This window comes from Girardinichthys multiradiatus, chromosome X (assembly GCF_021462225.1).
Source record: "Girardinichthys multiradiatus isolate DD_20200921_A chromosome X, DD_fGirMul_XY1, whole genome shotgun sequence".
Taxonomy (NCBI): domain Eukaryota; kingdom Metazoa; phylum Chordata; class Actinopteri; order Cyprinodontiformes; family Goodeidae; genus Girardinichthys; species Girardinichthys multiradiatus.
The window spans coordinates 38,330,049-38,354,778 of NC_061817.1; the positions used below are offsets into that span (position 1 = coordinate 38,330,049).

The 24,730-nt window shown below is 43.7% G+C and overlaps 2 protein-coding genes across 3 annotated transcripts; both read left to right on the top strand.

Moving 5' to 3' along the window:
* The first annotated feature begins 6,249 nt into the window (after positions 1–6,249).
* LOC124862327 (somatotropin-like) lies at positions 6,250–8,442 on the top strand. 2 transcript variants are annotated; one of them, XM_047356175.1, is made up of 6 exons: positions 6,250–6,364; positions 6,512–6,645; positions 6,758–6,874; positions 7,768–7,911; positions 7,991–8,137; positions 8,234–8,442. In XM_047356175.1, exons 1-6 carry the CDS (start codon positions 6,355–6,357, stop codon positions 8,294–8,296), a joined length of 615 nt encoding a protein of 204 aa, XP_047212131.1. In that variant the 5' UTR covers positions 6,250–6,354; the 3' UTR covers positions 8,297–8,442. The 2 variants fall into 2 exon arrangements, with proteins under 2 accessions (XP_047212131.1, XP_047212130.1); XM_047356174.1 differs by lacking the exon at positions 6,250–6,364 and having other exon boundaries at positions 6,481–6,645.
* A 1,165-nt stretch (positions 8,443–9,607) lies between these two features.
* Positions 9,608–24,534, top strand: LOC124863581 (cell division cycle protein 27 homolog). The gene is made up of 20 exons (XM_047358027.1): positions 9,608–9,792; positions 16,960–17,035; positions 17,852–17,999; positions 18,158–18,283; positions 18,364–18,461; positions 18,596–18,741; positions 18,929–19,149; positions 19,363–19,462; positions 19,708–19,817; positions 20,006–20,105; positions 20,242–20,422; positions 20,613–20,785; positions 20,871–21,023; positions 21,097–21,177; positions 22,446–22,573; positions 22,680–22,797; positions 22,880–23,008; positions 23,152–23,226; positions 23,956–24,085; positions 24,189–24,534. The coding sequence occupies exons 1-20, from the start codon at positions 9,766–9,768 to the stop codon at positions 24,278–24,280; spliced, it is 2,412 nt and encodes an 803-aa protein (XP_047213983.1). The 5' UTR covers positions 9,608–9,765; the 3' UTR covers positions 24,281–24,534.
* The last annotated feature ends 196 nt before the right edge of the window (positions 24,535–24,730 follow it).

Consider the following 24,730-nt stretch of genomic DNA (forward strand, 5'->3'; position numbering starts at 1 on the left):
CCTGCCTTTTCCTTTGATGGTTCCTGGTTTTCATCACAGCTCAAGAGACATTTCAACCCATTTAAATCCTCAAAACAGCCTTCAATTTGTCCTGCCGTGGTTTTATAACTACGGTGTACACCATGTAAAATTCAGTTGTGAGGAAAGTTGTTCAGGACAACACAGAGAAAATTAAAGGTAAAAGTAACCCTGATGTTTAAACATCACATAATATAGAGATGAAGGTATCATAATTCAAAAGCTTGAAGAACAACTTGTGTCTCTTTGTGTTATTGCAGACAAATCCCTCATAGTGATAATGTTGGGATCCAGCAAACAGAATGCACATTTCCAAATAAAGTTTCTCTGTAAGGAACGTTACAGGAAACAAACATCTGTCTTGTAGGTTTTCATCTTGGAAATGAAACAAGATTCTAAGTGCATCCGGAGAAGTTTTTTAATTTTGGGCTGCGCTGTAATCCCAGCACATGAGCTTTATAAAAGTCACTTTAACATCATTTGAGCGCATCTGTGTAAATATTGGCTTGCACGTACACCTGGGCAGGCCAGCTGAACCCGGAAAATCTGAGATGGGCCCCCACCCGTGACATTCTGTAACCAATAGAAAGTAATTAATATTTATGTTTCCATGACTGATGCGGTATTTTATTCCCTTCTTTCTCCATTCATATCCTCCATTACCCCCCACCCTCATCTGTCATGATCTGCCTGTTTGGGGTTGTGAGTTTGAGTACTTTTTACTTTCTCTACACTGCTAAGTTCTTCATTTGCTTATTTTAGTTCATTCATGTTTATTAGGTTCATTCTGGTGTTTGGGTGTTTATTTCTTCCTGGATTTGTATGTCAGATGTTTTAGTTGTATTTTCTTATAAATCTGTTTCCTCCCTGTTCATGTTATTTTGGTAGTCTCATTGTTTACTTGTTTCTGTTTACTTAGATGTTTCTGTTACCTCCCTGCAACCCCTGCTCATCAATGTTAATTAGCCACGCTCCCTCCATTTCATTCAGTCCTTCTTTGTCCAGCTGCTTCTCATTCTCTTCTGATTGGCTTCCTTGGTTCATTCTCCACTCTTCCTCAGCATTTATACTTTCTAGTTGTCTCTGCTCGCTACTGGTTCCTCCTGTATACTACCCAGTTTGCTACCTGGCTCCGTGTCTGTTATCCAATCTGTGCTATCTTTGTAAGTCTTTTTTCACTTTATAATTAAAAAGCTCTCAACTCACCATGCTGCTTCCAAGTGTTGTTCTGCACGTTGGTCTGAAAAGATGATACCATCTGCCCCATTCTTTGGATTTCCTAGTATTCTTCTACAGAACATCTGATCTTCCAGCTGTAGAAAGCCAACAGTCATACAGATTCCAAAAATAAATATGTTATTAAATTGTTACATTATTACACTGTAATGTGTATTTCAATATATTTTAAGGTACTGAATGCAGAAATTAACTAGGTGAATTTAATCAAACTCCAAATAAAATATATAGTAAAATCATACATAAAGGTTTTGTTTTTTTTTAAATAACTTTTCTGCTTACTGTGCTGAGGTATATCATGAAATATTTGCTGCTGCCATGTCTCACAAAATAAACCCTGACATCTGATTAGTTAACCTGAACAGCAACAAATCTACAGACTGCCTTAAAATCAAAATCACTATGATTGATCACTATGAGATAAAATAAATTCATGATGTCTCCCACGCATGACCATAAAGTAAAAATATGTATTTAATAATGATTATCTATTTAAAGAAAAAATATATTATTCATGTATTTAATTAAGATAAAGATATATTAATTAATTTGATGCTTGCATCTGAAGTTTGATTAAAATTTTAACATTTATAAACATCCATTTTGGGGCTTTTTAATTTATTGTGTTGTGGCCCTTTTGGCTTTCCATACGTGCTGCGGTTCAAATTGTTCAAATTTTTTAGCTGCTTCTTATGTGACATGTTTGGATGTGAGCTTCAAAATGTCCTTGGCAGAAACTTTCTTTAGCAGGTTCTACCGGAGTGTCTTCATTTCATTCATGGCCGCTCACCTCTAGTCGTAGATCCTGTGTGCATCTGCAAAGGTGTGGATGCAGCTGGCTGTAACATCAGAACAAGTTACAAAACAGTACCTCCATTAATGTTTACCACCCTCCAGATGTTACCAATCAGGCCTGCTCTAATTATAATCTCAACTAGAAAAGAAACTGTTGAGTCTGTTAGCGCCATTAGAGCAGAGGACACAGAGCTGAGAAAGGTGGGCTAAGCCTACGTTTTGATGCGTGTTCCTCAGGTGACAGACATGGTACCCTTTCTTTATATGAGAGCGATGGAGCGGCTGCCTGACCCAGACCGGAGGAACAGATTGAAACTGCATATTTTTCTCTCTCTGCCTGTAGTTACCGCGGATGTTAAACCTTAGTGGAGCAGCTTAATTAACTCGAAGTCAGAAGTTGCGTCAGCGGCCAAACCAATTAGAGTAGTACCCAATTAGGAAGAAAGCTAGTTTAGAAGAGAAAATGACTCTACATTCGATGCAACTTAACTTAGAGGTAATTTTACACTGCAGGAGGTTAAACACGGTTAATTTTATGCTCCAAAACAGGGAAAGGTTCTGAAGATGGGTCATATTTTCCTACCTGTTTCGCTTTCTAACAACATGATGAATTCTGGAGAAATACTCAAGGATTAGTTAGTAGGAAAGATTGGACCAATATATAATGGAAAAGGCTCAAAACTACTATAGCTACAGGGGAATTTTGCTTCTTGTTTTGGAAAATGTTTTCTCTATATGAGGCTATGTAGTTTTCAGAGAAATTATGCTAATTTGTTAAAAAATCAAGTCCGCCTTTTGGAAAGGATGCTCAACATCTGATCATATTTTGTTATTAATAAATTTTAATTGTGTCATGATCCAGTGGTTTTTGAGATTATTTAGGTTGTTGATTGTTGTCATTAATGGTCTTCCGTACATTTCATTCCGATGTGTCGAGAATCTTAGTTCCTTCCTGTGTTTATACTGATTTCAGTTTTAGTCTTAAGCTTTTGGTTTAGGGAGATTCTCTAGTTTCCTGTTTAGTTCCTTCTGGGTTCATTTCTGTTCCTCGGCTCCTCATGGCTGCAGTTCATCCAGGTAATCAGACTCACCTTTTTCCCATGCCATCCTTTACATGGGTTTCTGTGTTGGGAAATTTGGGTATTTATGTGACTTCTTAAACACCTTTTTGATAGTGGTGCGCTGGTAAAGCTTCATGATATGTTCAAACTCCCCTGCAGATTGAGCCGAATCTTCTTTCGAGGTCTCAGACCCTTTTAAACTGGTGCCTAGGTGGTGGTGCCTAATATTGGCAAGAACTATTTTGAAAGAATCCACACCAAAAGCTTCCAAACATTTTGATGCATCTCACACCCTAGAAGGTGTCATACATAATCTGTCATGGGAATTTAACTGGACCAATCGAGCTCTAGTTCACCGTTCCGTAACACTTTGCTTTACTTTGGTCTTAGTATTGGCTCATCACTACTTCTCCTCCCTGCTTGTGGGTCCTACAACAAATTATGACAAAATGAAAACAGGTCATGTGAAAAATTGAAGTAAGTTTATTTCAAGTTTAGCATATGTTGAGGGAATCATGTGCCCTCCGTAGTGTTTGTAGCTCTGTACATTTTTCTGACATCTGTGGGCGAAAACCTTCATAACCACTTTTATTTGCCTTTAACAGTAATGATTTAAAATGAGTATTTATTGCTTGATGGATGTAGGCACATTCAGCTTTAGTAGATGGAAACTGAAAGTTGCATTAGGATCATAGTTCTGTTATATGTAGATGATACGACAATTACTGATTTTAGTGTAGAATGGTTTGCAAAAGAAAACTCTGTAAAAAATGGAAACTAAACGTTAATTGGGACTAAGGTTACAATTTTCAGACAGAGAATAAGGGCATAAAGAAATGGAGTGGAAGTGGAAATTGTTCATTATTTCAAATCGTTATGTCTTTTACTTCATTTTAATGTCTTTATGAAAATGACAATAAAAGATCAATATAAACAAGGCAAAAAGGCAACATTTGGACTCATGAATTTAAAACAGTGTTATTTGCCCCTTAATACATTTCTGATATGCTTAAGCCCCAGTCCTCTGCCAGAGTTCTGAGGTCTGCTGATCAGAGTTCATTGTTAGCCCCGGGTACACGGTTTAAAACCCGTGGGGATCGGTCGTTTCAGGCCGTTGCATCTCGACTGTGGAATTCTCTCCCATTGTTTTAACGTTGCCTCGATTCCATTGATTATTTTAAAATAAATAAACATATTTGTACAAATAGGCTCAGTAGGAAGAGTCTTGCAGTCAGAAGGTTGTGGGTTCGATTCCAGCTTCCTCCTGCCATATGTCGATGTGCCCCTGGGCAAGGCACTTAACCTCAAGTTGCCTGACGATCTACGTATCGGTGTATGAATGTGTGAGTGCAATTGGGTGAATGTGGCTCTAGTGTAAAGCGCTTTGAGTGGTCTGCATCACTGGAAAAGCGCTATATAAGTTCAGTCCATTTTACCATTTTAATTAATATGCTGGTTATATTTGATGTGTTTTTCTTGTTTTGGTGAAGCGCTGAAGCACTTTGTGATTTTATCTGTGAAAGGTGCTATAAAAATAAAATTCTACTTACTTGCTTACTTAAAATCTAAGACTGGAGTTTGACTTTACTGCGATGCCTGGAATGATTGTTTGTGAATTACAGGGAACAGAAAGTTATGTATCTCTGGACCTTCTATAGCTGTAAAAGAGAGGTTACTAGGCCAGGCTAATGGGTATCAATGACCGTGTGTCTCCTTGTATCATTTGTGTTTAGCAAATACTGGATGAATGGAGATTTTCTTACATTTGTCTTAGACAGAAATGGGTGGAAACTAACTCGACAACAGCTACTGAACAGTCACCATGTGTCACCATGTGACACAGAAAGAGTTTCCAAGGTAATTTTCACAGTCTCCACAGTCTCCAAGGGCACACAGTCCACTACAGTCACTGAGTTAGTGTCACCAATGGATCGGTCAGAATTTCCTCATAGGGAGAAAAGGCAGAAATCCTTGTTTTTGGTCCTAAGATGAAAGCTTAGAAATCAACCTTGAGCCAGGCTCCATGGTGTTGACCATGAGGTCGGACCTGAACTTTAACATCTACTTAAAGTCTAGCAATAAATCACGCTACAACTACCTTACATTTTTCAAAATAAAGGTTTCTCATTCAAGCAGGACACAGAATGTATGATGCATGCATTTATTTCCAGTAGGTTAGATTAATGTAAAGGTTTCTATACAGGGTTCTGTGAAACACAGTCAGCTGAAGCTCATCCAGAATGCTGCTGTCAGAGTCCTGATCGACAGCAAGAAAAGGACAGAGTTTTAAATCTTGGTAATGGTCTTTACAGCACTGAATGGTCTAAATACATTTCAGAGTCCCTGCTCAGGTAAAAAGCATGTAGACCCCTCTGGTCATCACAGACCTCATTACTCTGTGTTCCCAGGAAGGAGCCTAAGCGAGGGAAAGCAGGGTATTGTTTCTATGCTCCTCAGCTCTGGAACAAATTGCCTGAAAACCAGAGATGTGAAGAAACTGTTGGCTCTTTGAAATCAGAACTGAAAACATTACATTAGGTCAGCGGTTGCTTTATCATTTATACCATATTTTAGCTTTTTATTTGCTTACCTTTTGTCATATTAAGTTTTGTTAAAATGTGATGTCTCATGTTTTGATTTTTTTTATGTCTCTAGATGGTCTTTTTCATTCATCGGGTGTGTTTGTTTCCTGGTTCCTTTGTTCTTTCTGTGAAAAACATTGAAATACCCTGCGTACGAATGTTGCTATACCAATAACCTTATTGGAAGTTTGTGCTCTGTACCGTGTGATATGATCAAGAAAAATAAATGAAAAAGAACTAAATCTTTTTATTGCATCATTTTTTACCGTGTCCGTTTGTTTTATTCTTCAGTTTTATGCAATGCAGTTGATTATTTAATTTTTAAGAGAACTTTATGGTCTAGTACCTTTAGGTTTGAGGTTTTTTTTCTGCTATAATAAAGCTGGTGTACCAAGCTCTGAACATTTGGAACATGATGTCTGCGTCAGTTTCCAGCTCAAACCCGGCGGGTTTTAATGCTGCATGAGGATCGCTGGAAGGCGTCCATGTTAATGAGATGAACGCACGCCTGTTTGTTCGCTTCATGTTTCTGGTCATGAATTTAAACATCAAACTTTCAGCTATAAAACCTGAAAACTCTGAGCTGGAACATCAGGACACCCAGCAGCCCAACTGAGATCAGATTATCCAGAATCGGAACCACAACTGATCCCACATCAGCCATGGACAGAGGTAAGACCTCAAGATCTCAGATGTTTCTGACTGACTTTAAACATGAAACATATCAGGCTACCACAGAAACTCAGGTGTCTGTTAGACTGATGCTGCTGATGTGACCTTAAGAGGTAATGGCTCACCTGTCTCACCTGTGTCTCCCAGCCATCCTCCTGCTGTCAGTCATGTGTCTGGGCGTCTCGTCTCAGCCTAACGCAGACAACCAGCGTCTGTTCTCCATTGCCGTCAGCAGAGTCCAGCACCTTCACCTCCTCTCTCAGAGGATCTTCTCTGAATTTGTGAGTCTACAGAAGGTCTGAAGGACCAAAACCTCAATACCTCAACCTCAGCTACAATAACAGTGTTTATGGCTGCAACTGATGAGTACTTCTGTGTACTTCTGTGTATCAGGAGAGTTCTCTGCAGATGGAGGAGCAGCGGCAGCTCAACAAGATCTTCCTGCAGGATTTCTGCAACTCGGATTACATCATCAGCCCCATTGACAAGCACGAGACACAACGCAGCTCCGTCAGTACACATTACAGTACTACACACTACTACACAGAACTATAAAGTACTACATTTTACTACAGGGTAGTACCACCCTATTCAGCAGAATACTACACAGTACCACGCAGTACTTCGTTGTGCAATTTTTAAGAACTGCATCAAAAACGTGGAAGTCAGCTGGCTTAGAAACACAATGAAGTTGTTATATGAAGCATATCGCAGTTATAACAGTTTATGTATATAAATACAGAGCAGAGTGAGGGGAAGTGGTCATTATGTCCTCCAGCAGCCTAAACCTATAGCAGCAAAGCCACAGAGAAAGCTCAGGAAACCCTAAGCCACTCCCACTATAAGCTTTATCAAAAAGGAAAGCAGACAGTGAGTCTGCTGGTTCCACAGGAAAGGAGCCTGATGTATGATGGAGCTTGATTGTTATTTATTACTGAGGGTTTTTATTTTTCTGTTCTGGATTTAACAGGAATCCAATGAAGAGATTAGAAAATTGGAGAAATATGATTGCTCCTTTTAATTCTCGTCAGAACAATTCTGACTCGTTGGAGAATTTTGGATCAACTGAAGGCATTTTACAGATTTATTTGATTCCGGAAAAGAAAGAATTACATTAGATCTAGGTCTCTGGAACCAAAAACAACCATGAGGAGAAGCAATCAACCCAACTTTATTTAATAAGTAATTTCAGAACAGGAACATGGAGACATTGCCTCTGAACACTGAAAAAGAATAAGGTTCTGAAGCTGGTGTCTTCCTCAAGTAAGTCAATGGGTTCTAGGATCTGAAGCAGTTGTTTATCTCCTGACGGTGAAACAGTTCTAGGTTCTGAAGTTACTGGTAATTGAGAAGTTCTAGGTTCTGAAGCTATTCTTGATCACCTTTGCATTGATTGGTTCCAGGTTCTGAACCTGTTGTCGATCTCCTATCGCTTGGTGGAATCCTGGGAGTCTGCTAGTCATTCTCTTTCTGGAGGTTCTGCACCGAGGAACCAGATCCTTCCCAGACTGTCTGAACTGAAGACAGGAATCCTGCTGCTCATCAGGGTAAGAACACACACTAACTGAATCTTTACTGTCACTCTGAGAACCTGTTACCTAAGAAACTGACCACCTGACCTTGCAGGCCAATCAGGACCCATCAGAGATCATTACAGACAACTCGAACTTTCAGTTTGTGCCCTACGAAAATTATTATCAGAATCTGGACGATGACGAGTCCCAGCGGAAAACCTATGAACTGCTGGCTTGCTTCAAAAAAGACATGCACAAGGTGAGAAAGGAAATGGGCGAAGTCATGATGATGTCATGATGGTGTAACGATGATACTATGACGATAGCAATGAGGAAATGATGACTGTCTTTGCAGGTGGAGACTTACCTGACTGTGGCAAAGTGTCGACTCTCTCCAGAGGCTAACTGCACTCTGTAGCTCCTCCCCTCCCTGATGAAGCCCCCGCCCCTTATATTAGCATAGGTTCTGCTTGCTGGTGTGTTGTTCCAGTTGAGATGTTGGGGAACAGGAAGTGATGTCAGAGCATTCGCGTGTAAAATAAAATGTTTTCTGTGTTGCATTGATCTCCTGTTGTTTTCTTTGAGTCTGAGTGGATGTGTGAATCCGATCTATCTTAAAAACAACAAAATAATTTACAAAAATCAGGAACTTAAGAATCCTTCATGAGGAGTAGTACATCGAGGCACGTGACGTCGCCCGGTACGGCGGAGCTGGGGTCCCACCCTGGAGCAAGGCCTGGGGTCGGGACTCGCCGGAGAGCGCCTGGAGGCCAGGTTGCTCCTCGCGGGACCCAGCCGGGCCAAGCCCGACCGACCCCCGACAGGTACACCAAGAAGGCCGGGTACTCCGCACCGCTCGGCCCGTAGGCCGAAACGACAGTCAGAGACACGTCATCCTTTCAACACGTCATTCATATATACACATAGTGGTATTTATTTTCCATCTGTTTATTAAATAAAAACCAATAAAGGCATCATCATTTAAAAGCAACAGGCTATAACAATAATGACATCCTGTTTGCCGATAATCAGCATTGGTTTCCACAAACACAGCGGCAACCACCGTGGCAGGCTTTTATGGCCGGTCTGGCACCTTCTGGCATCCTCGCAGAACCCCCTGGCTCCCTCCGGCATGCTGTCTTCTGGCAGGTAGCGGCATGCTACTGCCGGCCACTGCCAAATTGAGCTCGGCCCTGCTGTCCCAGCGCCGCCCCACAGATAAAACTCAGTCCCCTCATTTGAATATAAGAATATGAAATAAAAAGAGCTTAAGATGAAAAACGGGGTTAAAAGTAAAAGTAACTGGAATACGTAAAGTAGCTTTACAAAATAAAAGTGTCACAAAATAAAACTGCATTATGAAATAAATAAATAAATAAATCTTTAAGTAAATTAAATAAATCTTGGAATGAATTAAATAAAATAAGATGACCATTTCTTTTAACATAATTATTTTGTTTTATTTCATGGGGATATTTATTTATTTCATGGAATATTCATTAATAATTTATCAGTAGCAGTATTTATTTATTTATTTTATTTAGAATGAAACGGCTATCCATATGCAACCAGTAACACAGGGTATATTCAAACTGGTTTTTCACCATCAAAACCAGTAAGTAGGGAGAGAACATCAAAAACCATGAATTGAGTAAACAGAACGAACCACCAGAGGGCGACAACACAGATTTAATACTCGTATAATCTCATTTTCCAGCAGGAGGCGCAATGAACTGTTTGTCTCAGTTTCGCGTCTTCTCGGGATTCTTCGGTTGTAATCGGCAGGTAACGGTCGGTACATTCAAATGTTCGGCAGGAGCTCCTCCAAAGAGTGAAGTGAAGAAAGAAACGGACGAACGGAGCCGATAAACGGCGTGTGGAAGCGGAATGACGGTGCTGCAGGAACCTGTCCAGGTAGGAACACTGTGTTCCAGTGCTGTCATGACCCGGGAGGGCAGAGTTCTGAAGCCGGCCTCAGTGGCTGCTTCAGTCCGCGCTCGGAGAGCTTCTCCCCGCACCAGGCCGCGGCTCGGCCCGGAGCTTTTCTGGTTGTTTCACCTGTTCATGTCCACATAGTTCGGCTCCATCAGCGGTCAGGCAGCCGTCAGTCCAGGGTTACACCCGAACCGATCCTGTAACCACATGTTCTGTGTTAACTGACCCAGAGGATCCAGCCAGACTTCTTTTTTAAAATGTCCTATAAAGATGTTCATTGGGGACAGGAAAGAAATCCCTAGACTGGAGTGGATCCTGTGACCTTTCCTAACAGGGATGGTTTTCAATTTTTATTCGGCCCAGATTTCAGTTTTGTTTAGTGTTTTTCTTTAAAAATACCAGGAAATATTCTGAATATATTGGTGCTGTGAAACATCAAGCTGGTAGAGGTTGAGTGTTTCAGTTCTGGAAGCATCAGAATCAGAAACTAGTTTTTAAATCCAGACTTTGACAAGAATCTGACTGTTTGATGAAATGTGTTTTAGCAGAACTTATCAGCAGATCCACTGTCTTTTATACATTAAGTTATAATATTGATCTTATTCGGTTTATGTGCTAAATTTACATAATCTTGCACATTTTAAAGGGAGTTCTGAACATCATCCTGGCTAGCCCTGCAGAGCTAACTGTTAGCTTGCCACTACCGGGTCTAAGCTTCCTCTAGCCGGCTTCATGTCGCAGGTCTAGCCGGGAACTCTGTTGCACACGCGGTTCTGTTTTTCTGAGGCAGACCCTTCTGTACCCTAGGTCCAGTCTGAGGCCAGTTCCTCCGCACACAACCGAACTAGCCAGCATCTGGTTAGCTGCTGCAGCTAACGCCAGCTAGCTGAAACTGTTGACAATCACCTGGACAGGTGTGCTGGTTACACAGCAGCCACTGATCCGTGTGAGTGTTGCTGCTGAACAAGTTGTTTATGGTGAACAACAAATAAACGAGTTTATTCCGAATCAACAACGAGAGATCAGTGAAACAGTCAGTGCTATTTACCTACAGTGAGGTCAGGTTCTGGAGAACAGCCTGTGGGAGTGTTTCTAAAGAACATGATGTTTATGGTAAACTCACAAACGGATGAGTTTAATCAGTAAACAACAAGGTGTCAATCTGAATGCTTCCTGGGCGCCACACAATGGCAGCCCACTGCTCCCTGAGGGATGGGTTAAATGCAGAGGATGATTTCTCCATTGTGAGAAGAATAAAGTCAAGATTATTATTGTTCCCTTTTGTTCAGGAGATGTTCTGGTGTGGATGTCTCACCACGAACCAGCTTCCTGTGAGCTTGGGGTGCCTGGGCTAACTGGGAGTGATATATACAGGTCCTTCTCAAAATATTAGCATATTGTGATAAATTTCATTATTTTCCATAATGTCATGATGAAAATTTAACATATTTTAGATTCATTGCACACTAACTGAAATATTTCAGGTCTTTTATTGTCTTAATACGGATGATTTTGGCAAACAGCTCATGAAAACCCAAAATTCCTATCTCACAAAATTAGCATATCATTAAAAGGGTCTCTAAACGAGCTATGAACCTAATCATCTGAATCAACGAGTTAACTCTAAACACCTGCAAAAGATTCCTGAGGCCTTTAAAACTCCCAGCCTGGTTCATCACTCAAAACCCCAATCATGGGTAAGACTGCCGACCTGACTGCTGTCCAGAAGGCCACTATTGACACCCTCAAGCAAGAGGGTAAGACACAGAAAGAAATTTCTGAACGAATAAGCTGTTCCCAGAGTGCTGTATCAAGGCACCTCAGTGGGAAGTCTGTGGGAAGGAAAAAGTGTGGCAGAAAACGCTGCACAACGAGAAGAGGTGACCGGACCCTGAGGAAGATTGTGGAGAAGGGCCGATTCCAGACCTTGGGGGACCTGCGGAAGCAGTGGACTGAGTCTGGAGTAGAAACATCCAGAGCCACCGTGCACAGGCGTGTGCAGGAAATGGGCTACAGGTGCCGCATTCCCCAGACCTGGGCTACAGAGAAGCAGCACTGGACTGTTGCTCAGTGGTCCAAAGTACTTTTTTCGGATGAAAGCAAATTCTGCATGTCATTTGGAAATCAAGGTGCCAGAGTCTGGAGGAAGACTGGGAAGAAGGAAATGCCAAAATGCCAGAAGTCCAGTGTCAAGTACCCACAGTCAGTGATGGTCTGGGGTGCCGTGTCAGCTGCTGGTGTTGGTCCACTGTGTTTTATCAAGGGCAGGGTCAATGCAGCTAGCTATCAGGAGATTTTGGAGCACTTCATGCTTCCATCTGCTGAAAAGCTTTATGGAGATGAAGATTTCATTTTTCAGCACGACCTGGCACCTGCTCACATTGCCAAAACCACTGGTAAATGGTTTACTGACCATGGTATCACTGTGCTCAATTGGCCCGCCAACTCTCCTGACCTGAACCCCATAGAGAATCTGTGGGATATTGTGAAGAGAACGTTGAGAGACTCAAGACCCAACACTCTGGATGAGCTAAAGGCCGCTATCGAAGCATCCTGGGCCTCCATAAGACCTCAGCAGTGCCACAGGCTGATTGCCTCCATGCCACGCCGCATTGAAGCAGTCATTTCTGCCAAAGGATTCCCGACCAAGTATTGAGTGCATAACTGTACATGATTATTTGAAGGTTGATGTTTTTTGTATTAAAAACACTTTTCTTTTATTGGTCGGATGAAATATGCTAATTTTGTGAGATAGGAATTTTGGGTTTTCATGAGCTGTATGCCAAAATCATCTGTATTAAGACAATAAAAGACCTGAAATATTTCAGTTAGTGTGCAATGAATCTAAAATATATGAATGTTAAATTTTCATCATGACATTATGGAAAATAATGAACTTTATCACAATATGCTAATATTTTGAGAAGGACCTGTATATATTTTCTAAGAGAAACGCCACAGTCTGGGCTGAAATCAGCAAGAGGGGATCCTTTTATCGTGAACATGATCTTGTGGAAGAACCTTCTGATAGAATGTGTTCAATGAAGTTCCAGATCTTGAAGGTCTGAGATCTAGAAACTTCAATCCATTCTTGTGACAATAGTCACAGACCTCAGACAGAACACAGAGGTGAAACCAGGACCATAAAGATCCCAACCCAGTGTCCTCCAGCTGTGAGCAAACTAGTGGGTTAATCAGAACTGAAGGTTCTGCTGCTCTCAGGGTGACCCCAGTGTGGTTCTCCTGCAGAGGAAAACCAAAGATTTATCATGATGATTCTCACACAGGGCTCTGACCCGTTTATCGCTCTGGTTCATTTGATTTATCCAGTTTCAGTCCATGGCAGTAAACCTCTCGGGAACTCTCAGGTCCAGTTATCATTTGCGTCTGGTTTTGTTCTTCTGTCGTTTCATGTCGCTTGGTTCTGCGTTCCTGTGTTCTGCCTTCAGTTCCCTTCTGGGTGTGAGCCACTGTGGCGAGGACCAGTTGATTTTTATTTTTTACCAGATGAGTTCCTGTTGATGGAGGATGTTTATTATGGAGCTCATATAAAATGACTTTAGATCAGCGGCTGTGAAAGCAGGTATGAAATCACCTGAGCTGCGTTTAGACGGGTTTACGGTTCCTACATACTCAGAGGTTTGCTGGGTTTGGACTGACAGTGTCCTCCTCAGGCGGACAATAATATTGATTGTTTAATAATAATGGTTTGGTTTTTAAATCATTTTTGTGTGAACAGCAGCTTGTCTTGATCAGTCTGGTAATGGCCCCTTGGATGGGGGGATGTTATTGGGTTAGCGATAAATTGGTCATGTCCTTATTACTCCAAAAACTGATGGTTGGAACTGACAGTGCAGTACATTATATTTTTACATCACTTAATGCAAGCGAAGTGCTGAAGATTGATAGCGAGTCATTTTCATTGTGTTTGAAACCCTCTAACTGTAACTGTATACACCAGTAACTGCAGTCAGTCACTGATGTGTAGCAAAAAGATACTTTTAACATCACGTTAGTTATGGGAATAGCCACAAGACATCATGTTTAATCCTACATCTCCTGTCCCTAGTTGTCAAAGAAATGATTGAAGGTTCTTTCATCCCAAGAAGAACCCGAGGAGACCTGGGACCTGCTGCTCGTGTCTCAGTGTGGAGTAAAACCATGGAGAGAGATTTGGTTGACCTTCTGACTCCCACAGTGACCAGTGTGTTAGATCCACTGCGGTTTGCATATCGTGTGTTGGTCCTGCTTGACTGTCTCATAGCAGATCAAGATTCCTGAAGGATATACAGCTACATCTCTAAAAATGTGAATATCCTGAAAATGTTCAGTATTTTCTGTCCCTTGTTTCAGAAAGTGAAACTCAGATATCAAATAGATTTATTACACATAGTGTGAAATATTTCTAGGCTTTATTTCTTATAATTTTGGTGTTTCTGGTTTGCAGAGGAAAAAACCAACATTCAGAGTCTGAGAACATCAGAATATTACATCAGATCAATAAAAAGGATATTTAAAACGAAAATCTCAGGCTTCTGAAATGTTTGTTCTGTTCTATGCAGTCAGTTCTGGGTCTGGGCTCCTTTTGCATGAATTACTGCATCAATGCGGCGTATCATGGAGGAGATCAGCCTGTGGTTCTGCTGAGGTGTTTAGGAAGTCCAGGTTGCTTTGACAGTGGTCTTCAGGTCATCTGCCTTGTTGGTTCTGGTGTCTCTCATCTTCCTCTTGACAATAGAATCTCTATGAGGTTCAGGCAGGTTGTTGGCCAATCAAACGCAGTAACACCATGGTCATTGGACCAGCTTTTGGTACCTTTAGCAGAGTGGGTCAGTAACAAGTTCTGCTGAAAATTAAATCAGCATCCTCATAAAGCTTGTCAACAGAAGAGAGCACGAAGTGCTCTAAAACGTCCTGGTAGATGGTTGTGTGGACAGTGGACTGCAGAAATCCCAGTGGACCAGAACCAGCAGAAGACAAGGCACCCCAAATCATCACTGAAAGTAGAAACTTCCCACTGGACTTCAAGGAACATAGATTGTGTTCCTCTATACTCTTCCTCCAAACTCTGGGACCTTGATTTCCAAATGAAATGCAGAATTTACCTTCATATGAAAAGAACAACAGTCCAGTTCTGGTTCTCCTAAGCCCAGGGAAGACACCTGTAGCCCATGTGTAGGATCCGTCCATGCGTAGTGGTTCTGGATGTGCTGATTCCAGCCTCAGTCCGCTCCTTGTGAAGCTGCCCAAAGTCTTGAATTGATTTTACTTGACAATCCTCTCTTATCCCTGTTGCACCTTTTGCAACACCTGTGGTAAAAATACCACACTTTTTCCTTCCACTCAACGTTCTATGAATATTCTTGGATACACTTCTCTGTGAACAACCAGCTTCTTTAGCAAAGACCTTTTGTGGGCTCCCCTCCTTGTGGAGGGTGTCTGGACATCTGTCCAGTCATCATTGTGTAAGCCATAATACGGTGTTTTAATTGGTATTGTGTAATATTCCAATTTACTGAGACACTTAATTTTCATTATCTGTAAACCAGAGTCATCAACATTACCAGAAATATTTCACTCTTTGTTTAATGAATCTGTATAATGGATGAGTTTGATTTCATGAAATTAGAGACAAAAGTGTTCAAATTTTTTTGAGTTGTCCCTGTTTTAGGGTCTTATTTGTCGACTTTAGAGCAGCCTTTAATTCTGTAAAGCTGTACCATCAGAGGCTGGTTCACCTTAATGTTCACTGGCGCTTGATTGTGTGGAAGGTCTGTGTTTTTGAATCCTTGTTAGATGTGGTCATTTCAAGCACAGGCTGTCCTCAGGGTACTGTCCTTTTACCTCTGCTTTTTTCCTTATTTACAGAGGAAGTTACTCTCAATGACTGTACCACCAATTAGACCAAGAATGCAAACGTCACGTCTTTAGTTGGTCTGTTACAGAAAACCGACCCGTCTGGTGAAGCCTTCTATCAAACACAAATGAGAGCTAGAAATGAATGTATCCAGATGCTCTGCAGAGTTCCTCTTTCTAAAGATGGGGACAGTAACAGACTGGTGCTTGTTAGTCAGAATCACACACTGAACCACTGGACCTGCTCATGGATCACAGCCAACAGGATTTATCAGACCATCTAAAGCAAACCGAGGAAATCAAACTGTGGTGGAAACTGTCAAACTGCCTGGATCGCACAAATAAACATTAGTATTTTATGATAAATGGGTCAATTCTATGTGGAAAATATTTTCTGCAGAAATGTCAGTTGGTTAAATTAAGTCCCGTCATTCTTATGTTCATTATTCGAATGTTTGGTTTATTTCTGGTACTTTGAAGATGTTCTGATGCTGGGGGACGGTGTAATGAATTGTGTGTGTTAATACACCCAAAAACCGAACATTTAGACTCATCTGTAGTAGCTTCGGCGTATTTGAGCTTAGACTACATAAAAAAAGGTGGACATGCAAAAATGGAAGTCCATGACCTTGTTTAGGAGGTCTGGAGCAAATACTGTGATGTAACAGTTCAACAAATGTGAAAGAGGATAGAAAAAACTGAATGGACTGAAAAATATGACCCAAACAGAATTTAAGATATCTACGTAGCACCTGGAGACAGGCTGTCAGCAACATGCGCTTGTAGTTGGGTCTGTGATCCGCTCAGATTTTTGGACCAACTGAGACTGGGAATAGGGGGTAAAATTGGGTTAAAAAAACCTTATTGTGTATGGTGTCTCCAAAGGTTTGTTCAGAAAGTACTATTGGTTTTCTTAATTCACATGAACTAAATGAACTGTTATGACTGCATAATATTTAGATTTTTATTCCTCATATTTGTTTGCCCTTAGGTGTATGAATGAGTGTTTGCTTGGTTGTATGTGTGTTGCCCTGTGATGGACTGGCAACCTGTCCAGGGTGTACCCTGCCTCTTGCCCATAGACTGCTGGAGATAGGCACCAGCTCCCCCGCGACCCACTATGGAATAAGTGGTAGAAAATGACTGACTGACTGATGTTTGTGTCTGCTCCTAATTTTTTGTCTGTTTGTCTTGTGTGGGTGAGCCAAAGGCAATTTTCCACTCTGGACAATAAGAATTTATTCTTTTTATTCTGATGGGTCTTCTGGTTCTGGTTCTGCCTCTGTTCAGGCCGCAGTGTGGCAGGCTCTCAACCACTATGCCTACCTGGATGCTGTTTTCCTTGCTGAGAGACTCTACGCTGAAGGTAAAACCCGTCTGACTGTCTGTCTGTTTACCCGTCTGTCTGTTTACCCGTCTGTCTGTTTACCCGTCTGTCTGTTTACCTGTCTGACTGTTTACCCGTCTGTCTGTTTACCCGTCTGACTGTCTGTCTGTTTACCCATCTGACTGTCTGTCTGTTTACCCGTCTGACTGTCTGTCTGTTTACCCATCTGTCTGTTTACCCGTCTGACTGTTTACCCGTCTGACTGTCTGTCTGTTTACCCGTCTGACTGTCTGTCTGTTTACCCATCTGTCTGTTTACCCGTCTGACTGTTTACCTGTCTGACTGTCTGTCTGTTTACCCGTCTGTCTGTTTACCCGTCTGACTGTCTGTCTGTTTACCCGTCTGTCTGTTTACCCGTCTGTCTGTTTACCCGTCTGTCTGTTTACCCGTCTGTCTGTTTACCTGTCTGACTGTTTACCCGTTTGTCTGTTTACCCGTCTGACTGTCTGTCTGTTTACCCGTCTGTCTGTTTACCCGTCTGTCTGTTTACCCGTCTGTCTGTTTACCCGTCTGACTGTCTGTCTGTTTACCTGTCTGTCTGTTTACCCGTCTGTCTGTTTACCCGTCTGTCTGTTTACCCGTCTGTCTGTTTACCCGTCTGACTGTCTGTCTGTTTACCTGTCTGTCTGTTTACCCGTCTGTCTGTTTACCCGTCTGTCTGTTTACCCGTCTGTCTGTTTACCCGTCTGACTGTCTGTCTGTTTACCTGTCTGTCTGTTTACCCGTCTGTCTGTTTACCCGTCTGACTGTCTGTCTGTTTACCCGTCTGTCTGTTTACCTGTCTCTCTTTCTCAGTGCGTTCAGAGGAGGCCCTCTACCTGTTGGCTACGTGTTATTACCGCTCTGGGAAACCTTATAAAGCTTACCGACTACTGAAGGCTCACAGCTGCTCCACGCCACAGGTTCGATTCCTGCTGGCAAAGTGCTGTGTGGAACTTGGCAAGTAAGAACACACACACACACACACACACACACACACACACACACAGAGGGTTAGATTGTGTATTATAATCAAACTAGAAACAGGGAAAGCCTGATCTGACTCTCCAGCTAGCCCTCTGTCTCTTGACCCACCCTCGCCTCTGCCTGTCTGTGTCTCAGGCTTGCTGAGGGAGAACAGGTTCTGATTGGTGGGGTCCTGAACAAACAAAAGAGTCAGGATGACATCATCATCGAGTTTGGAGACTCCGCCTCCTTCACGTTGTCGTTACTGGGACACATTTACTGGTAGGCAGCCAGTGCTCCCAGTGTATTACTGGTCGGTGGGGGGTTCCAGCTGCTGATTCCTGTTCTGTGTTTCTGAGCAGTAAGACGGACCGAGCTGCTAAAGGTGCCGAGTGCTTTCAGAGGAGTTTAACCCTCAACCCGTTTCTCTGGTCGCCGTTTCAGAATCTTTGTCACCTAGGTAACGCAAGCACACCCTTACACACACACACACACACACACACTTGTGTCTCATGATCACGTGACTTCAGAAACAGTTTATTACTGAATAAATGATTAAATAAATGAATTAATAAATTAATGACTTTGTTCCAGGAGAGAAGCCGGATCCAGATCAAGTGTTCAGGTTGTCAGCTTTGCAGAACTCCTCTTTATTCCCGCCCCCTCCACACATAAGCCCCGCCCAGAACCCATCTCACCGCCTCGATACGGCACTGATGGAAACGCCGCAGGACACACTGGTACCTAAAACACATTAATTACATGGTTACCCATTCTGAAGTATCTAATCAGATTACAGTAATCGCATTATTTGTGGATAGCTAATCAGATTACATTTGGGTCAGTTAATCAGAGTACTCATACTGAACTATGTCATCAGGTCAGTAATCAGATTACAGTTTTCCTGAAGCTGTTCCTGTCCTTCAGGAGTTGAATCGTCTGAATCTGGAATCCTCAAACGGAAAGCTGACGTCTGATTTGTCAGTTTCATACATCGATTCCTCCCTCATCTCCCCGGAGACTGGCTCGCTATTGGGCAACACCGTTTCCATGGCATCAGCTGGGACTTTGCTTGCTAAACAGAACAAACCCAAGAGTGGGCGGAGTTTACTGGGGGGTCCTACAGCCCTCAGCCCCCTGACGCCCAGGTAATCTCACCTGTTGATGCACTTCACTGCTTAAAAACAAGCAAGTGACCAGCTCATAGCTCCTCCCCTTTAACTCCTCCCTGACATGTTCAAGCTCCTCCCCTTTTAGCTCCTCCCTGAGATGTTTTGGCATCTGCCTAGCATTTTTTAGCTCTTCTCCTTTAGCATCATCCTTTACCCAGGGTTGATCTCTTTCATAATGTCTCTGTACAGTTTTGGCATCCTGCCCCTGGAGCCCAGCCCTGGAGATCCCACCTATCTCCAGAACTATTCAGCTACAATGGAAACACAAACAACAGCTCCCGGCAAAAAGGTATGCATTCACCTGACTTACCAAGTGGCCCTCACACAGATCCTTTTGGTAGAACTAGCAGGAGTGGAAATGGCTACATTTATTATTTACTTTTGGAGCCTCCATCAGAAAACGGTCTCTGTAGAAGGAGCCTTAAGTTCCCTGAGACCAGCTCTGAGATTATCGAACATCCTGAGTTGCAGCAGGTAGACTCACCTGTTTGACCTTACCAGTATGTCCACACCTCACCTGTGTCTCTCTGCCAGACTGTCTCCAGGATCAGTCAGTCTAAATCTGTCTTCAGCCAGAGCGGGAACAGCAGAGACGTTCTTCCCATCCCCTTCAACCAATCGCAGACCTCAGCACCTCACACCAGGTAATCACAGCGCTGTGGGACCTGGAGAGGGACGTGGCTCCCGGTCTGTTTCTTTTGTTTAATCGTTTTATTGAGGTTTGTGTGAGAAACTGAAAAATTTCAGTGTTTGGTTTTGATTCAGAGAAAAAAACAACAGATACTCAGAGACAGAAAGAACTGACCCACTTGTCCATCTGTCTGTCCCTCAGTGGTTCTCCTCAGGTTCTCAGTCCCAGTATGTCTGGTCCCCCTAACGTTCAGCCCAGAAGAAGCTCCAGACTGTTTACCAGTGCCAGCTCCACTGCCAAGGTACCCCACTCCCACTGAGTCCATGAACCCGTTCGTTTGATACCCAGGCATCATGTTCCCCCAGCATGAAAATAACATCACTGTTGTTCTGTTTCCTGTCGGGCCCAGTGGACTAATGCTGGTTCTGTTTCTATAGGAGAACAGTAAGAAGCTAAAGATGAAGTTTCCTACAAAGATCCCTAACCGGAAAACCAAATGTAAATCTGCAAAGACGGCAAACAGCAGCAACCTGAACGAGAGTCTGGACATCCTGAGACTGGATCCCAGTTTGAACCTGCCAGACACCAGGATCCCCCAGTACCAGAGGGCCGCTGCAGGTACTACCAGCTCCTCTGCTGCCTGGGTTCCTTTGGGATGATCGGGTTGTGAGTCATGATCATCTGACCTAACTTCACCTGAACCACCAAACCTTAGTCAGATCTCAGGTGTCACAGTTTGGTGCATCAGGTGAACATAAACCAGAACCCTAGCTCTGATGGTACCATGTACGGTTCTGTTTGTGTTCAGACAGTGTGATGGCGTTGCTACGGGAACTGGGGCGGGGCTACCAGGCGCTGTGCTCCTACAGCTGCAGAGAGGCCATCAACATCCTGACGTCTCTTCCTCCTCAGCATTACAACACAGGCTGGGTCCTCACGCATGTCGGCCGGGCCTACTTCGAGTTGGCAGAGTACATGCAGGTGAGTCCACCTGAGCCAAAGTGATCTGATTCTCTTCTACCTGTGATGGCTTATCACCTGATCACCGTGGTGCCGTGCATTGTAGGCGGAGCGACTGTTCAGTGAGGTGCGCAGGATCGAGTCGTACCGAGTGGAAGGTATGGAGATTTATTCCACCACACTGTGGCACCTGCAGAAGGACGTGGCCCTGTCGGCGCTGGCCAAAGACCTGACAGACATGGACAAGAACTGTCCTGAGGTGAGGAGCGCACTTGAACTCTCAGGGAGCTCAGGTGAGCTGGCTGCTCAAGTAACTGTATGTCTCTCTTCAGGCCTGGTGTGTCGCAGGAAACTGTTTCAGCCTGCAGAGGGAGCATGACATCGCCATCAAGTTCTTCCAGAGAGCAATCCAGGTGAGCTGCCGTTACCGTGGTTACCACCTGTTCCAGGTGAGCCGATGTTCAGGTGCTTTTAGGGTTCAGGGCCTGATGATCAGAGGTTGTAGCTGTTCATACCTGAGAACAGGTTAGTCTGACAGGTACCTGTGAGGCTGATTTACCTGGTTACCTGTTCATATCAGTTAGTGTGCTCACGTTTGGAGTGTTGCGTTATGATCCAGCAGGGGGTGCTCTAACCAACACACACCAACAAACTGAGCCAAGGTGGGAGGAGGCAGCCCTGACCCGGGTGTAGCTGACTCAGAGGGGTTCTGTGATCCAGTCAGAGCGTGATCAGACAGAGAAACCAGAACCAGGCTGAAGGCTGAAAGTGGAAAAGAAAGAAAAAAATCAGTGATTGATCACTTCTGTTGTAGAAACAAAAGCCAAAATGGATTCTAGATTAGAATCTCAGTATCGCATAAAGCTCGTAAGAACTCAACCAGCACTTTTCAAACAAAAACTAAACCTCAGGTGGTCCTGGCTGTAGAGCAAGGTTCCCACTAAGTTCTGGGTTTCCTAACACATCAGTAAGCAGGTTGGTAATTTCACTGTTCATCCTGACAATCAGATCCTGCTCCAAGTTTTGAACCCATCAGAAGGTGTCTGAGATAGAGGCTGGGCCGACCAGAACCATCTGCAGCTTAACAACCAAGACTAAAGACCTGGTACTTGACTTCAAGAGGACCAAAACTTTGGGGATGGAAGAGTCCAGATGTTTGGGGTTCACGCTGACCTGTTCAACCGGACCAAGAAGGAAGTCCAGAGTCACTTGTGTGGACCTTTCAGTTACTGTGTGATGATCCTCAGGATGTTTTCTGGAGCCACTGAGGTTGTCTGTGGATACCCACAGGATCCAAAGACCAACGGACAGGACCAGACCCAGGGTTTTCGCCAGCACATTTCACCGTAGCGGACCGCTACACTGAAATTAGGCCAACACGCTCATTTTTTATGGGGGTATTGGTCCTTTGGCTGATATCTGGGCTCCCTCCGTGTGGTTTTTATGTCGGCTGTAGAGCCAGCGCTGAGTCTGTTCCCCCTTCCGTCCACGCTATGACCACGCTCGTAAAAATTCCTGGTGAGACCCCTGAGACCTTCGCTCTGACTGTGGTGTCAGAGGAGGAACTGAGCGAGTAAAGACCTCACAGCCGCTCCCCTTCCTAATGCTCTGCTGTAGAGCCAGATTTAACTTCAGGTGGTTCTGATCCACATGTGTCTTTCACCTACCTGTCTGTCCTTAGGTTGACCCAGGTTTTGCATACGCTTACACTCTGTTGGGTCATGAGTTTGTTCTGACCGAGGAGTTGGACCGAGCTCTGGCCTGCTTCAGGAACGCCATCAGAGTGAACAACCGACACTACAATGCCTGGTATTGTAACCATGGAAACACACGGGGAGGGGGGTAATCATGGTGTGAGACAAACAGAGAGCATACCTGTTAACGTGTGTTTGTGTGCGCGCCCGCGGGCATTTAGGTATGGACTCGGCATGATTTACTATAAACAGGAGAAGTTCAACTTGGCAGAAATCCACTTCAAGAAAGCTCTGAGCATCAACCCTCAGAGCTCCGTGCTGCTCTGCCACATCGGAGTGGTACGTATGTTAGCCTCGCCTGTCTATCTGTGTGCAGCTGTGTTGTAACTCCGTGTGTGTGTGTGTGTGTGTGTGTGTTTAGGTGCAGCATGCTCTGAAGAAGTCTGACGCTGCGTTAGAGACCCTAAACAGAGCCATTGGCATCGACCCCAAAAACCCTCTCTGCAAGTTCCACAGAGCCTCCATCCTGTTTGCCAACGATAAGTACAAGGTAACCTAGACCCGATCAGTCGATGCAAAGACGGGTGATCGGACCCAATCACGCAACACCGAGACACCTGATCAGAACTGCTTAATATAGACATACTTCTCTGGATCAATGCATGTGAATCAGAGCTGTCTCTCTCCCTGCAGGCAGCCCTTCAGGAGTTGGAAGAGTTGAAGCAGATTGTTCCCAAAGAGTCTCTGGTTTACTTCCTCATAGGAAAGGTAGGAGATGGTTCTGTTCAATCAGCCGCCTCTGATCTCGCAGAACCTCAGTCACGGCTAAGATTACAGACAGCAGTTCGTAGGAGCAGTGAGGCTTGAAGCATAATGTATGGATGGATCAGTATTGTATGATCCATCCTGTGCAGCCATGGTTCTGACGTGCGACTAAAATAAATCATTTTCTGGAATCCAGAGCTGGTCTCCTTTGTAGGGCATTACTTTTTCTTGTGTGGTCCCAACAGCTTGGTCAGAAGTTTGAAGTCTGGTGAATGCAGCAGTGGGACGGCCCAGGAGTACTGCACTTGACTTTCTAGTGAAGTATGAAATGTCCTGTCCAGAAAGAACCGTGTTCTTGTTCTTGCCACCTTGATTATAGAAAAAAACGTCTCTGTTGCCAGTTTATTTGCAAGAGGAGCAGACGACCTTTATGATCTCTGATAGCAGACTCCAGTCTTGCTGGTGCTGCTGCCCCCTGCTGACACAGGGCTTTACTGCTTGTGCTGTGAACTAAATGATAAAGTTTCAAACTGAGACAAGAGAAATAAACTTTCAGGATTTTATCAAATAATTGTCCTAGCAGTTCCTGGTTGTGGATCAAGAAGACCTGCTGCAGAGAAACCCGTTCACTTTTACACCAGCTGGGTTAACCAAACATATCAGAAGTCTAAGGTTGTGTTGCCAGCCAGAGCTTTGTCCTTTTACCTGGGTGACCCTTTCTCTCCCCGACAGGTGTATAAGAAGCTGGGTCAGACCCACCTGGCTCTAATGAACTTCAGCTGGGCCATGGATCTGGACCCTAAAGGAGCCAATAATCAGATCAAAGAAGCCATTGATAAGAGATACCTGCCTGAAGACGAAGGTGACCTCTGCTCCTTGCCTCTGTCACCTTTCTGTCATTCTTACCTCACATGTCTCATGTCCAACCTGTCTTCTCTCTTTCTGTCTCGCCTCTGTCTCTGTAGTGACCGAGGTGGATGACAGTCAGGACAGCAGCTTCATGACGGACGCCGACGACACGCAGCTCCACACACCAGAGAGCGATGATGTTCTTTAGCCCCGGCTCCTGCTTGTGCCCGCCTCCTCTAAATGTCAGGAGGAGAGGCGTTGCTAGACAACATGCTGACAGACAGAATATAAGTTTAGCTCCACCCAGTCCTCCCACCCCAACCCCCGTCCTCTGACTGGCTGAAACAGACTGCTGCTGACCTGAAGCCCCACCCCTTAACCCTGTGACATCACAGCTGGTTTTTTTTTTTTGTTCTTTTTATCGTCCTGATGGAAATAAACCAATAAAACAAGTAAACACTGCTCACTACTTTCTCCCTTCTTTGTTCAGTTTTTCAAGCAGATTAGCTCCACCCACCAGGTGTGACAAACACATACACACCTGAAAGCTGCAGGTGTGTGACGGGTGTTACAGCAACAGCTGACTATGGGAGGGAGCTGCTAGACGCTGGAGTCTGAACATTTAATACACCAACTGAAACAATCCAGTAACACATCA

What these genes read in the sequence shown, in the direction of transcription:
- LOC124862327 (XM_047356174.1), top strand. Translation starts at nt 6,481, where the DNA reads ATGGCTCACCTGTCTCACCTGTGTCTCCCAGCCATCCTCCTGCTGTCA. An exon ending in GAATCCTGCTGCTCATCAGG is followed by an intron (nt 7,912 to 7,990) that starts GTAAGAACACAC and finishes CTGACCTTGCAG; the next exon opens with GCCAATCAGGACCCATCAGA. An exon ending in TCAAAAAAGACATGCACAAG is followed by an intron (nt 8,138 to 8,233) that starts GTGAGAAAGGAA and finishes CTGTCTTTGCAG; the next exon opens with GTGGAGACTTACCTGACTGT.
- LOC124863581 (XM_047358027.1), top strand. Translation starts at nt 9,766, where the DNA reads ATGACGGTGCTGCAGGAACCTGTCCAG. An exon ending in TGCTGTGTGGAACTTGGCAA is followed by an intron (nt 18,000 to 18,157) that starts GTAAGAACACAC and finishes TCTGTGTCTCAG; the next exon opens with GCTTGCTGAGGGAGAACAGG. An exon ending in AGTTGGCAGAGTACATGCAG is followed by an intron (nt 20,786 to 20,870) that starts GTGAGTCCACCT and finishes CGTGCATTGTAG; the next exon opens with GCGGAGCGACTGTTCAGTGA.